General features: G+C 38.3%; 1 protein-coding gene across 1 annotated transcript in view; it reads left to right on the top strand.

Moving 5' to 3' along the window:
• LOC118424642 (MAM and LDL-receptor class A domain-containing protein 1-like) overlaps nt 1-13612 on the top strand; it is a 23769-nt gene extending 10157 nt beyond the window's left edge. Inside the window, exons 9-24 of the mRNA XM_035833298.1 lie at nt 551-702; nt 6859-6978; nt 7280-7417; nt 7690-7781; nt 8067-8222; nt 8414-8498; nt 9287-9415; nt 9519-9659; nt 9873-9964; nt 10118-10285; nt 10847-10940; nt 11086-11215; nt 11495-11607; nt 11809-11861; nt 12370-12517; nt 12792-13612. Of these exons, the coding sequence (XP_035689191.1) occupies nt 551-702; nt 6859-6978; nt 7280-7417; nt 7690-7781; nt 8067-8222; nt 8414-8498; nt 9287-9415; nt 9519-9659; nt 9873-9964; nt 10118-10285; nt 10847-10940; nt 11086-11215; nt 11495-11607; nt 11809-11861; nt 12370-12517; nt 12792-13306 (2326 nt within the window). The 3' untranslated portion in view covers nt 13307-13612. The remainder of the gene's footprint in view (nt 1-550; nt 703-6858; nt 6979-7279; nt 7418-7689; nt 7782-8066; nt 8223-8413; nt 8499-9286; nt 9416-9518; nt 9660-9872; nt 9965-10117; nt 10286-10846; nt 10941-11085; nt 11216-11494; nt 11608-11808; nt 11862-12369; nt 12518-12791) is intronic.
• Nucleotides 13613-14779: the final 1167 nt, after the last annotated feature.

Here is a 14779-nt window from a genome sequence, read left to right as displayed (position 1 = left end):
GAAGAAAATAACAAAACAGTGACGCAGTGAACGAACGCAGCAATGCCGCAAGCGTGCCGCACGTCAAGTGAGAGGGGGCCTTTAGCAGCTTTGTTTATGGGGTCAATAAAAGTTTTTATGGAGGGAAAAAATGACACAAAATGTTGGAACATGTTGGAACAATAACAAAAACACATAGATGTTTGAAAATTGTTCTAAATAAAGAGATAATGATATCATTACTTTCCCAAATGTTCCAACAAATATAAAAAGGTTCAAACATGTTTAAACTTTCATTTTGAAATGTTTGAACAATTTTGAACTTCAGTGACTGAAATGTTCTTTTACTCAAAATAGTTCAAACTTATTACAAATATTTTTTCAAAACCATCTTGGTGACTTGGATTTGACTCTACCATACACTGTTTGTTAAGTCATTTGTTTAACCTTCTTTGACAACTTAAAAAAATTCGAACGCTCGCATAAAATAAACATGGCTACTGTAAATGCAATGCTGTCTGAGATTCTTAAAGCTACTAGAACTGTTTTTGTTTTTGTTTTCACCTTGAAGGTACCCTGCGCCTGATTCAACACCCATCCTACTAGATGACGTCACCTGCGACTCCAGGAACAAGTCTAGAATCACGGAATGTCGCACGAAGCCGTGGGAAAACTGGAGTCCGCTTTGTAACCACGCAAGGGACGTTTCTGTAAGATGTGTGGGTTAGTACGGATTTTGTTTGCTTATATACGTATTAAGCATATGCATTACATAATACGCATTACGGCATACAACTGGCAAATACAGATAGGTCTCTATTGGCTGGTTCTCAGTAATTTGTTACTATCCATACTTCGTAAAGTTCAGTTTCATTAATTTTTCCGAAAATAGTTTCATCAGGTTGGTAGAATATAGGATAAGGGAGAAATTCTTTGTATAAACAACCAGTGGGTACTTACATAGCTTACGTTTCGATGTCTCTCAGACACCTTCGTCAGAGCTTCTACGAGGGCGGTTCAAAAAGTAATGCCACTGGTTTTATAACAGGCTCATGTTTTCATCGAATGAGTTGAAATTTGGCACGAATGTACAAAACTATATCCTCTTGAGATTGAGAAATCTCAATTTGTGGTTCAGACTTTTATAAGCAACTGAGATGATTTTAAGATGACTACACCCTTAACCCTCAAGCACCCGACCTTTTTTTGCGACTAAAATGACCGAGTGGGGTCCAAACGGACCCCAAAATGTTTTGTTCATAAAATCTCAGTTCCAATTCCTATCGGTGATCATTGTACATACATTGCTTCGTCAATGTAAGAGGAATATTCGGACATGTTAAGTTGTTGCTAATTCCACCTCATTATCATAATTTATGCAAAAAAACAGAAGGACCATCTTTTGCACTAAACATATTCTGACCAGAGAGGGGAATTTTAAGGCCCTCAGCAATCTTTATGTCACATAACTCATGAACGGCTAGTTCTAAAGCTACGAAACTTGGTTATATATCACAAAATATTGTTAACAAAATTTTGTTGTCAATAAAGCAAATTTATCATTATTTGGGGTTGCCATGGCAACGGAATTATGACAAGCATATTTTTGCCAAAATTTGCCAATTTCGACTTAAACAAGGTTTTCTTGGTAAACAATGCTTGTTTTCTTACAACAATAAAATTCTATGAAATTTAATGCTATTTTCATAATTCAAAATTTATAATTTATGCTGATTTCATGACGTCATTAGTCAAAATCCAAGATGGCCGCCCTTATTAGCTTAGAGACGTCATAATGTCGTCATATTATATGGTGATGACACATAAGTTTCTATGAGGATTTAGTTTTACATGTTTATTATGCTCTAAAAGTTTGGTGGTGATACGATAAATACTTCGGGAGTTAGACTCAAAAGTTTGTTTCAAAAGCTACACTTTTTTGCTGGGGTCCGTTTGGACCCCAGACGGACTGATCACGGACTATCTTTGTAGCTTCCACAGTATTGTGCCAATCTGCACAAAAACTTAGGAGAAAGTATAAAAGATGTTGGCTGACAAAGTCACGGAAGGAATTTTTCTTCAGTTTAAAAATGTTCAAATGGCACTGCAAAATATACGCCTGGGGTCCAAACGGACCCCACTCGGGTGTTTGAGGGTTAAAAGCTTGTCATGAGATCAGTTCCTCTAGATCTCACTATTTTAAAACTACTGTAGGAAGTTGAAATTTCACCTGTATAATAACAAATGTCTCTATAGATTACATGTCAAATTTCATGTTTAAACTCTCAATGGTTCATCTTTTACAACCACTAGAATGAAGCGAGTTGATATATTACAGGAAGTTTGATTAGTAGCCAAATACGTGATTTGTTGAATAATGTTTTTGTAGACTGCTTTTCCATTAGCCAAAAGATGCGAAACTTAGCACACTTATTAATTGTTTAAACATCAAGAAGTGTGTTAAGTTTGATTTTTCTCAGTAAATAAAAAAGTCGGTTAGGGAAACTTTAAGCAGCCCACCTCTAATCCACCGCTAATTACTACCTTGACGACCTTACTTCACACCAGGAACGAAAAAAAAATAATTGATTGTATTTAAAAGATGAAAATAGGCATGTTGCTTATAGACAAATGCAACTTGATACATGTGGAATTTTAGTTTCTTACAATAGCTACAAGGGATTTAGAGACATTATCAATTACACGTTAATTGACCCTCTAATTTCTTCCGACGGGATAACAAGGGTGTGGTCATATTGAACTCAACTCAGTCACTCATAAAAGTCTTAACAACAAATTGAGATATGTCAATCTCAAGAGGATATATTCTTGTAGCTTTGTGCCAAATTTCAACTAATTCGATGAAAGCATGAACCTTTTATAAAACCAGTGGCATTACTTTTTGAACCGCCCTCGTAACTGGAGTTCTGCTTCTCACCGCTACATCCTTCATTAATTTTTGTTTTACACATGATTTGATATATGATTTGACCTCTGACCTCCACCCAATCTCTTGACATATTGATTTTGACCTTGGAACGTTTTCGACTTGAGTATGGACACTGATTATGTTTTGACGCACCGGTTTTATGTTTTCTGTACTGTATGTTGTCCCTGAGTGTTCAAAGTTTGACTGATTGTTACCACGTTTTTTCCTGTATCTGTTATTATATTTCAGCCATACATAGTATGGTGAAATATATTGTATTCGTAATGTTTCTTCTTCTTCTTCTTCTCCTGTCAAATCTTCAAAGTGATTCATCTCCGCCGTTCCTGGACCGAATGACCTGAAATTTGGCACAGGGGTAGAATGGGCCAATACCTTGATGCTTTTTTTCTCAGTTTTTTCATATCTGCCTCTAAAATGATTTTATTGAGATTTTTTGGTCAATTTTAGACCAAAACTGTATATTTTGGCCCCTGTACCCTGGTATTACAACCAAATGAGCTGAAATTTGACAGAGATGTGCCTTGATAATGCCCCCATATAAATTCGATAACACTTTTGGTGTACAGTACAACAAAATGCTTATTTTTGCGATTTTTTGACCAATTTTTGACCAAAAAAGGACACTTTTGGCCCCTGCACCCTGGTATTACAACCAAATGAGCTGAAATTTGACAGAGATGTGCCCTGATAATGCCCCCATATAAATTCAATAACACTTTTGGTGTACAGTACAACAAAATGCTTATTTTTGCGATTTTTTGACCAATTTTTGACCCAAAAAGGGCACTTTTGGCTCCTGTACCTTGGTATTGCAACCGAATGAGCTGAAATTTGACACAGATGTGCCTTGATAATCCCTTCATATAAATTCAATAACACTTTTGGTGTACAGTGCAACAAAATGCTTATTTTTGCGATTTTTGGCCAATTTTTGACCAAAAAAGGACACTTTTGGCACCTGTACCCTGGTATTACAATTAAATGACCTAAAATTTGGTATAGATAGGCATTAGATACTTGGTAACAAGATTCAAGTAAAATTTTTGACATAAACAACTTTAAAATGATTAATTTTGGCACTTTTCTGAGGGGAAATTTGTTTTCTTTTGGCCTCCTGACGTGACCTTCCGTGACCCCGCACAGAGCCACACCTGTGCGCGTCAGCCGGAGAGTTAATTGAATCAAAGACCTAGCCAATCAGCGAAGAGGAGGCCAAAGGCTAATTAATATTCATAAGCGGGGCCTCATGATCCCGCATATAGCAGTGTTCCCGCCAGGGGGAGCGAAGCCCGCCTAAGGCTCTCGCATTTTAGACTATTCAGAAGGCTTTATATTGTATCAGTTCTTAGGGGCATATCTATGATAATCGCAGCAGTCACTTAACTTCTCTTCAGGAGTTTACCGTAACACTATTTCAGGTCAAACCGTCAAAGGCAACTAAAAACAAACTTTAACGTTACTGAGTTCAACAGTACTTATAACTTGTTATCCGAAGTTGAAACGCTAGCGATGGTATTTTCGCTGCGCTGTTAGCTCCGTGCGACTGTTGTTGACGGTCTTATAACGGTATATTTTGCACCCCTGTACCCTGGTATGAGTAACATTTGGTATAGATAGGCATAAGATAGTTGGTAAAATGATCCAAGTGAAATTTTTGGCATAAAGTACTGTAAAAGGCTTAATTACAGCACTTTTTTGGGGGAAATTGGTTTTCTTTCGTTCTCCATGCCATGACCTTTCGGACGTTCACCCCACAGAGCCGACATCTGCACCTGCGTCTAGCCGGCAGGAAGAGTTAATTCAATTAATGGTTCAGCCAATCAGTGAAGAGGAAAGCGAAGGCTAATTAATATTCATAAGCGGGACCACACAATACGTTAACTTGAAGACTCAGGCCGTACAGACTTCTCGCCAGGATTTTTTCAAAGCGTCGGACAGGGGTCCGGGGGCCGCCGAATGTCCCTGGCGGGGTCCAGGGACAGGGCCACTGTGGGGGGGACCCAGGTGGGCGAAGCCCCCCCGGAAGCTCTTGCATTTTAGACTATTGAGAAGGCTTCTTTTATCAGTTTTTTTTAGGGCCATATCTACGATAATCGTAGCAGTCACTTACTTCTCTTCAGCAGTTTGAAATATTTCGGGTCAAAGCTTCAAAGACAACTAAAACCTCATAAACAACAAACTTTACTTAGCTCAACAGTATACAAAAATATTGTACGGGTTGCCATCCTTAGTTGAAGCGCTTATTTATAGCGCTAGTATCTTCGCTGCGCCGTTAGCCGCCGTGCGACTTTTGTTGACGGTCTGATATCCCTACGTCGCCGCCTCGCTGATATTCCCACGGACATGTTTCAAGAAAAATACCCAGCAAAAAATGCTGTTCTGCGTCAAATTTTATTCTATAAAACATGTGGGACTCAGTGTTACAGTCTAAATATTTTGTAGAAGCACCGCTGTAGGAAAGAAGGTCCAAGCAATGTAAAACATCACGTAGCATGAAGTTCGCTGTCAACTGGCACACAGCACATGACTGTTTGAAACTCTAAGTCTAATCAACAGCCGTGTTTGATTGATAGCCGGCGGTCCTTTGATGAAGTCGGCGAAAGGTGCGCTAGTTAGAAAATCTGCGTTTAGTTTTGATACGTAATTATAAGTTAGACAGTGGCGAGAATGATTATTTTCTCATCCATATTTCTCTTCAGAATTATTTGAAGTTAATTGTACATCTAAACAATTGGCTTACCTGTGCAATGTTTATATGATTAATGATCAGTGTACTGAAATCATGTGTAACGTATGGCTCCTAGTCAATAGATCAGCATTTTCTCTATAGTGACCACCTGTCTATAGTGGCCACATTTCCTAGTGCTGTTGTTGTTTGACATAAACTTTGAACATTTAAATTGTAAGTAACTTTAAACTGCCAGAGTTTCAGCCCAATAAAACACTCTCAGCGCCAGGGTATGAACAGACTGACCAGACAGACGAAAATAAATCCTCGAACAAGGTTCAATCGTATCTTCCGGGTCTGGCTCGATGGCTGATTGCATACAAAGTAAAACAGTTTAACAGTTTTACAGCTTGAAGAAAACAAACGCTCCTACAGTACCTGCACCTGCTTGATAATTATTAAATCGTATGCCCTACTTGAATAAAAAAAGTTCACTGCAATAATAAATGTACCCACATCACAAGGAGCTTATACTTTTTTAAACTTACACCTAGTTATCGTACTGAAAATTGTTAATGACATTACATGAAGTCATTCAACAATTTTCAGTCATGATGAAAATTTTCTGAATGGAAGGTGTGATTATTGTCATTTTCTGAAAAATAGAAGCAAGCTCTGTTTTTACCTGGAATCAATTCACAATACCAGTCCACTTTGGGGGATAATGTACTGTTAAGAGGATGTTCCATTTTTGCGCAGGGGTGATTTGGAACAGTCCAATGTTGCGTGGAAAGGGGTATGGCTGAAATATGCTGTATTTGCTCTTAAGCAAATGTCGGCCTTTCTAGTTTACTGTATGTTTGGTGGGCCCCCTTGGAAATCAACTATGCACTGTTGTAGGGGCTACCCATTTGTTTTCAAGATGAAATAAATAAATAAATGAATAAATTTGTAATATGTAATATGCGATTTAAGATTCATTTTTTCAGTCTAGGTAATTTTTTTCCATTAATTATGCCAAAATGACACTTTTCTTCGACACATTCGCTGTGTATTAAATACAGCATTAATTCGCTTATATTTTCATGGAATCCTGTTAAGTGAGTCTGTTTCCAGATGATTTTTTAACACTAGTCATATTTGTCAAGTATGTCATATTTGTCAAGTATGACTATTATCAATGTCATATTTGTCAAGTATGACTATTATCACTCGTAAATTGTGCAATCATTTATGCAATATTTTTCATATCTACATGTAGGTCAGTGGCACCAATGCAGACCAGACCAGTTTGTATGTGACAACGCTGTCTGTCTGCCTCAAACTACCCAGTGTGACTTCACAGACGACTGCGGGGATCGAAGTGATGAAAGTGATTGTGGTAAGCGATCCTTTTTCTTTCTATTCAGATTATCAACATTCAACATCATAGACATTTTAAGCTATCATCACTTTTCCACGAAGAGGCCCGTCCGGGCATTTTTGAGGAATGAAAGGTACTATATGAAAGACAACAAAAACACAAAAATAACACAAAAAAGTTAACAGCATGCCCGGTGCATATGTGCCGGGCCCCGGCTAGATATGTGACGTTGGTCCTAATTTGGCCCGGGAAGTGGTATTAGTGTTAACATTGCTGTAATTTTGAACATTAACATCACCCCAATAATTTGTCTAAACAGGAAGCTACCCTGGAAGATGTAACTTCCAGAATGGCTTGTGTAACTGGATCCAACTGAAAAGTGACAGTGCCGACTGGACACGGGGACTTGGTGGGTCAGAAACTGGGGTTCCGTTGGTTGACCACGAGGGTAAAACAGGTCAGTGTTATTCCAAAGGAAATTGTAAATAACTACATTTTAAGGACAAGTGTAAGAAATTATCGCTTTCTTTTGTCTGGATTTTTTTCTTACCATTAGAGAGTGAGATTAACTGCCCGTTTAACACAAGCATTTTAAATGTAGCACAGGTAGAGATAATTTGTTAGTATTGTTGCAAAAAAATCATATGAATACTTAAACCCCATTGAGCTATAACATTATTTACAATTTGTCGGGCTCTATATACAAAGATATTTTATCTTAATTCACAGATGGATATTTCCTGTACCTAACTGGCGCAAAGGAAGCAACTTCCTACTTGCTGCTTCCTACATACTTCATTTCCAATAATAACAACTGTTCAGTAAGTGTGCCTGTGGTTATTCCTGTCCATTATCTGACTTATTTCTAACAATGTGTAAAACGATACTGGCAGACGATAGAATTTTATTATAGGAGGTGATGAGGAGGAAGAAGCCGCATGAAAGGGAAATTATCATAATGTTGGAGTCTTCTTAGATTTTGGTAAATTGCTGTTGCAAGTCTTATTCCGAACTGTTATTCTTTTTTTTAATTTCATGGTTAGGTCATAATTATGAATTATTGAATGTAGCTTCTCAAAGACAATATATTTTTATCTTCCCGATAGCTGTTGTTTCACTACTACATGAACATCGGCGACGCAAGCCTGTCTGTTCGTGTCGCATCAAGGACGGGAGCGAGGCTAGAATGGCAGCAAAGTGTTCCACAAGGTCCTACCTGGCTCAAACAAGAGGTGCCAATCACAGAAAGAACAACATTTCAGGTATGTGTTTCATTCATATTATTATTAGGTCGATAGTAAAACTTTTGTTTCTGTTTGATATGATTTAAGACAATGTTTTAAAAAACCTAATACCAACATTGAAGCTTGGTGCAGATTCAATATTTCAGCCTTTAATCCATTGATGTGTTCATTTTTTATTAACCCTTTACACCTCGAACATTTGGTTCTAGGTCTCTTTCCAAGGGTATATTGGGACGCCGTCTGAGGGGTCGATAGCTATAGATGACATAACGTTAACGCCCGGCTGTATTATTGGTCAGTCTTTATTTGTTTTGTTTCCATGTGTGTGTGTTTATACAAGACTATTCCCATCACAGGTAACTAGAGTTCCACGAACACATCCCTTCGCCAAACAATTTTATTCAAGATACTTAGGTCTTATTCATGTATTACTAAAGAGTACCTACCCCAATAGCAAACGACTGGATGAACGTGTGTCCCCCACAAACCCACAAACGCTGCCAAAAACATAACCTTCTTGGCGAAGGTGCCAATGAAACTATGTACAATGTTGTGATACTTTCCAGCGCAACTTTCAAAGTAATTTGTCAAAATCATGTCGTCTCTACCAGACTCCTGCCTGGCCGAGTAGTAAATGATGAAAGGGGGCTTTGGCCAAGTGTCTATTCACATTTCTCTCTTTGTCAGTTACATTTGTGACAAGTTTGAAAGTCCTATCGTGCACTGCAGTGGATCTATAAACTTTCCTCATTAATTATGCAAATTAGCTGTTGATTGGTATTATTAATATTACATTATGTTAGTCATCACATACCGAAAATCATGACAATCTGTCAACACATTCTCGAGTTATTCTCGTCCAAAGATTAAAAGGAAATCTGTGCCTGCAGTTTCCAAAATAAGCCGCTAGGGGGTCCAAACTCACAGCAATTACTCTATGCCCCAAGGGCTATCTACCACTTAAAAAAGCAAGACCACAGCATGTTCAGAACACGAGATTGAAGTTTTGCTGCAGTACCTTAGGAAGCCGCCGTGGGCCCATTATCGAACTTAACCTCCGTGGTGCCTCTTTTCTTTTACAGATAATGACGGTTGTACAGCGACATCGGCCACCTTTAAATGCGGCAGTGGTGAATGCATTTCATTGGACTATGTGTGTGACTATCAAGATAACTGCGTGGATGGAAGCGACGAATCAGACTGCAATAAAGGTATTTAATTCAGCTATACATTGACATATGAAGGCATGGATTTATGATCACCACAATGTGTAAAACAAGTTTATTTGTTTACGTATTTACATTAAATGTACAGGACCAGGACGATGTAATTTCGAAGAAAACTGGTGTTCTTGGTCAGCTGGTTCAGGTGACATAGAATTCCAACGGGGCAGAGAATCAACAAGTACTAGTGGCACTGGGCCAACGGTGGACCACACTCATCAAAACCCAATAGGTACTAGTACCAACTGTATTGATGTGATCTTTAAAGATAATATGATTTGCGTACAGTATTTTTGTCATTAAAAATATATGAACTTTCTATGTTGAAATGTACTTTCAATGTTCAATCATCGAAAGAAAGCTTATATTTCTTAATGTTGAATATTTCAAGGAAACTAACATTAAACAATATCTTCGATATTCAACACCTCCATTTTCCCCACAGGCTTCTACATATTCATCGACTCGTCAGGCAGCCGTGAAGGAGAGAAAGCCCAGCTCGTCAGTCCTGTCTTTACGGATGACACCTTTTGTCAGGTACGAGTGTTTGACAATTATCTTTACCTTTGAGAACACACTTAGAAGAAACAACCGAAGACTTGGGATTGACCAAGCTTGATTTTTACTCCTTTAATAACGAGGTTAGCTTCCGCGTATTATATCTATGACTTTTATCTAATCCCCGTCCAGTTTCGATTCTTCTACCACATGCAAGGCCGTAACATCGGCAGTCTGCATGTTCTGGTAAGGGATGTGAAAAATGGATCAACGGAAGAAGTGTGGAGACGACAGGGCCAACAGGGGAGGGGCTGGCTCTTTGGTTCGGTCAGCATTGGCACTAAGAACAGGAACTATCAGGTAGCTAAAAATGACTAAAGGTGCGCTCCCACTGCACTTGTGTCAAGCTTGTGTCACTGCGGGGTTCAAAGGATACTCAACGAATTTCAGAGATAAAGAACGAATTTTCTGTCTTTTTGTGTATTTTGTCGTCTTCTAAGTCATAATTTTACGTATTACGCAATATCTAAATTATAAAAAAATCGGAGAGAAAATGCCAAAACATTGACGCAGTGAACGAAGCCCGCAGTGACGCAAGCTTGACGCAAGTGCAGTGGGAGCGCACCTTTAGGGATCTTTGCAAACAGGGAGTTCACTCACAAATCTCATATTTGAATTACTGGTGGCTAAGTGTAATTTGAAGGAAAATTATGATGGTTAAATGTTTTGATCATATAAATCAAAATACGAGTCCTATGTATATCTTGCAAAATATCATAACTTCTCGATATAATTTAAAGATCTGAATGCTTAACATGTTCATTTTTTTCCGTTTCTAACTACCGTTACATCAAAAGGTCTTTGTCATTTTAAGCTATCCTGCCTATGATTAACCTAGTCATAAACTTATTCCTTGTGTAGGTTCTTCTAGAAGCCGTGGTTGGGAATGGAGACCAGGGTGACATAGCTGTCGACGATGTGTCTTTCGCCACATATTGTACTCTCCACACAGAAGGTACGTTTATCTTATCTCACATGGCAAGCTTACATGTGTGATTTACTTTACATTGTCATTACCTAAATTTATAAGTAGGAGAAACTTGATTTTGAAAACAATGCAATTTTATTTGTTTATCTATCTGATTGCTATTAACTATCAGGTGACCGAGATGGGATGTCGTCCACATCAGTCACAATCATCGCTGTGTCCAGCGTGGCAGTAGTGCTGGTAGGCATCGGTCTGGCCGTCGTCATTGTCTACTGGAGACGTAAGAAGATAAAGAAAGAAAGGTGGGCTAAATCAAGTATTGACCGAAAATATCTAATATTTTAGGAAGATTTAACAAATGAGTAAACACAGAGTAAATGCCGAATAATGTACCGTGTGCCAAAATCTATAGCAAATATTTGCTTATTTTACATTTGCTTGAACTATGTAAAGTATGGTCAAATACATTATTCAGGAAATAGACAAAAGTGATGCGCGCGTGTATGCCATCATCGAAGCAAAATAGTAGAAATTATGAAATCATAAGAAAAAAGCAAATTTTCACCATATATCTTGTACAGATATCGCAACAACAACCAGAATAACAGCCACCAGCTTGAACGTCAGCCAGCTCGACCAGAACTTGGAGATGGGAACCTCAGAACCTACGAAGACTTAAGGGGGATGACTACAAGTAAGCTAAACAGCAACAATTTTTAAAAGGCAAATAGACTAACAAACAATATATCATTGTTCTTGCAAAAATGTAAAGATTTGAAGAGTTACTGATATGTATATTATCCCAAATAGCTTGGTCCTGAAGCAATATTGTCTCCATGTGATAGTCATGTTTCAAACAGTCACTATAGGTGTCTTTTTGTGTTTTCTTTTCCAGATAATTATGAGTCCTTAATTGATGCAGGACGGTCTGTTCCTCAAGCAGAAAAGGTAATTTTAGAAGAATTAGTTTCTATTATGAAAAAAACTCAAAAGCAATAACAAATAGATTTTGTAAGAATCGATGCAAAAACTAAAAGTAAATGTAAGAGTGACAATGTGTTCCTGTAGTTAGGGTTGTTGACTAAGAATCGAAAGTTTCTGGGTTCAGATGACTATCAGGCCCTAATGTTGTGCCCTTTCAGAAAGCACTTTACGTCTTTTCCTCCGCTTGACTCATACGAATCTCAGTAAAAAAATCCATTAAAGACGTCCCCTCAAATGGGACGCACAGCAGGGGGTCCGATTTTGATAATCGCTACACCTCCAGTATGTTTGAATACCCATCACACTTATCGAAATGAATATGGATCTTTCCTAATGTGATTGTATCAAACCCCCGGTATCAACAGCCCGATCGTATGTAGGTTGTACATATTGTACCATTGTACAAAACTGGTGTGTTACGCCCGTGCTACAGTAACTTCGCAAATATGTTCTGTTTTTTTAATACCGACAGTTTGAACCTGACGGAGCATACGCCATTCCTGCATACGCGTCATCCAAAGATCTATTCTCAGTGGACAGCAGCAGCCAGGCGTCACTGGTGAAGAACACCGTTGGTATGGCAACGGCTGGGAACGAAAATAACTACACGATGTTAGTTGGTAAGTTTTTGATCTGGAACTTTTTTGTCAAAGAATTGTTTCCCTTAAAAGTCCAACAGTCACTCAAATATGAATCCATTTTATAGTTTCTAGCTTATTTGTGTATTATGGAAGCAATGTGTTTAAAGTAAGGGAGACTTTGTTACTACGCAACGGATGGTCACTGTAGACTGACAACTTATTCCTCCTGATGTTATCATATCTGCAATTCTTTTATGCTATATCGTTCTGATTTGTTCACCTATTGGTTTACCGCTGTATTTCTCGCTTTCAGATGACCAACTTCGGAACTTCCTGAAGATAAACGGCTTCGATGACTACATCAACATCATGGCAGAAAATCATTTCACGTATGAACACCTTCAGTCACGTAAAGAGGTAGACCTGATAAACATCGGCGTACCTCTTGCTAAAGCACATGCTATTCTGTCAGCTTTCCGGGGCGAGGGGACCTACGAATATACTAGGTCCAATGAAATTATCCCCAGTAAATATATCTGCCCGATAAGCAACAGTGTAATGAAAGACCCAGTGCGTGCAAACGATGGTTGTATCTATGACAGGGCAGCCATAACTGCTTGGTATGAAAGAAATGGCTGCACACCAAACCTGAAAGCTCATACGCTAGACCTTCAGCCAGTTGACGATCTACGTGAAGAGATTGAAAAATTCCGCAAAAGGCGTCAGAACAGGGCAAATAACAGTCAGTCTGGTCATGATGTTAGACCGGACTCTGCTCAGTCAGACTCATCCAGGTGTGCCACTCCAATGACAGATGTTGACTGCTAAGTTTCACACAGAACTTACGGAACGCCATGTTCAACTTTAACTGGTTTCTTGGACGTTTGTAAAAAAACGTCTACTCTTACTAGAAAGCCACATGAGTCGTAATGTAAACAAAGGGATAAGAAAGTTAGCAGTGGCATGTATTGGTGGCTACACGTATTGTTACGCCATTAGTTTAATTATACTATATAGCTTGTTGTCTTATAGAATATACTTAGTTTCCCTTACATTGTACTTATACAATATACTTAGTTTGCCTTACATTGTAACCGTTTACAAATGTTGTGCAATAAACCTGACTTGACTTGACTCTATTCTGTAACCTCACCTTAGGGATAACTACAATACTTACATGAACTTCGTTATCCTTAGAATTTACAAATGTCTAAATATCCGTATAGTGCAAAAATGTTGGTACTGGACAACCGTTTAGGCTGCAACAACGCGGGACGCCATTCACTTGATGCCCCATTTTCACTCGCACGGCGCTCTCGCCGCGCTCTCTCTGCAACCAGAAAATTGACATATCGCTCAACAAATTGTTCATAAAAGAAACAAATTGTTCAACACTCTGCATGTTTTGTTGTCCTCTCAATCACACTTTTAAATGCTGTAGGACACACCCAGTGTGAAAGCAAAGGTTACACATATCCTATTTAGGTCGCAGTGTGAGCGCATCGCGATCGTCGTCTAGTGGAAAGGGGGCCTTAAATATCTATGCATTCAAATTTTGCTATATACGGGTTAAGATGTAAAGCGATACTTAATTATTTACTTCTTTTTGCTTTATCATTTGATAGGGGGTGCGAGAGAGAACGTAGAGATTTAAGAGATTTTACAAATGTTAAAATATCGGCATAATGCAAAAAAAAAATTACATGTTGGTACTGGACAACCATTTAGGTTGTAACAACGCGGGGCGCCATTCACTTAACACACATAAGTCGTTAAGTCACAGAGGTTAACCCTATGTTTGTTTGAGATTACAATCTTTTACATTGAGTCTACCTATATACAATGCTGCAATGTAGTCTATTCAAAGTTTAGATTGATATGGGATATATTGTTTACACTAACAAGTAACACTAGATATATACGTCCCGACTGGCACAAATTGATTGATGTATATGTCAATAAATCCATCTGTTTTCAGGCAGACAGGTATAGACGGCAAACAAAGTACGTAAACCATTTTCACAGTAGGGTTGCCAAACATGATAAGACTCAAAACACACCAACAGGCTCCGTTAACATGTCATGTAAACATGTCTGAACCGACTAGAAATTGTTTCTTCACTTTGTCAGTAAACATCTAGTTATAACACCGTTCAACTTACTTAGGAGATTAGTACGGAAATATAGAAGTAATACAAGTAAATGCTGTGTTGAGTCCTAAACAGAACACGGTAAATGTTTTTGGACCAAATACCTCCATGAAATATTTAGAGCTTGTGTAAATTTGTATTCTCGTCCAAA

The sequence above is a fragment of the Branchiostoma floridae genome, chromosome 10, assembly GCF_000003815.2.
Source record: "Branchiostoma floridae strain S238N-H82 chromosome 10, Bfl_VNyyK, whole genome shotgun sequence".
NCBI lineage: Eukaryota > Metazoa > Chordata > Leptocardii > Amphioxiformes > Branchiostomatidae > Branchiostoma > Branchiostoma floridae.
Note: the sequence above shows the minus strand (reverse complement) of the source record. Positions and strands in the feature narration are given on the sequence as shown.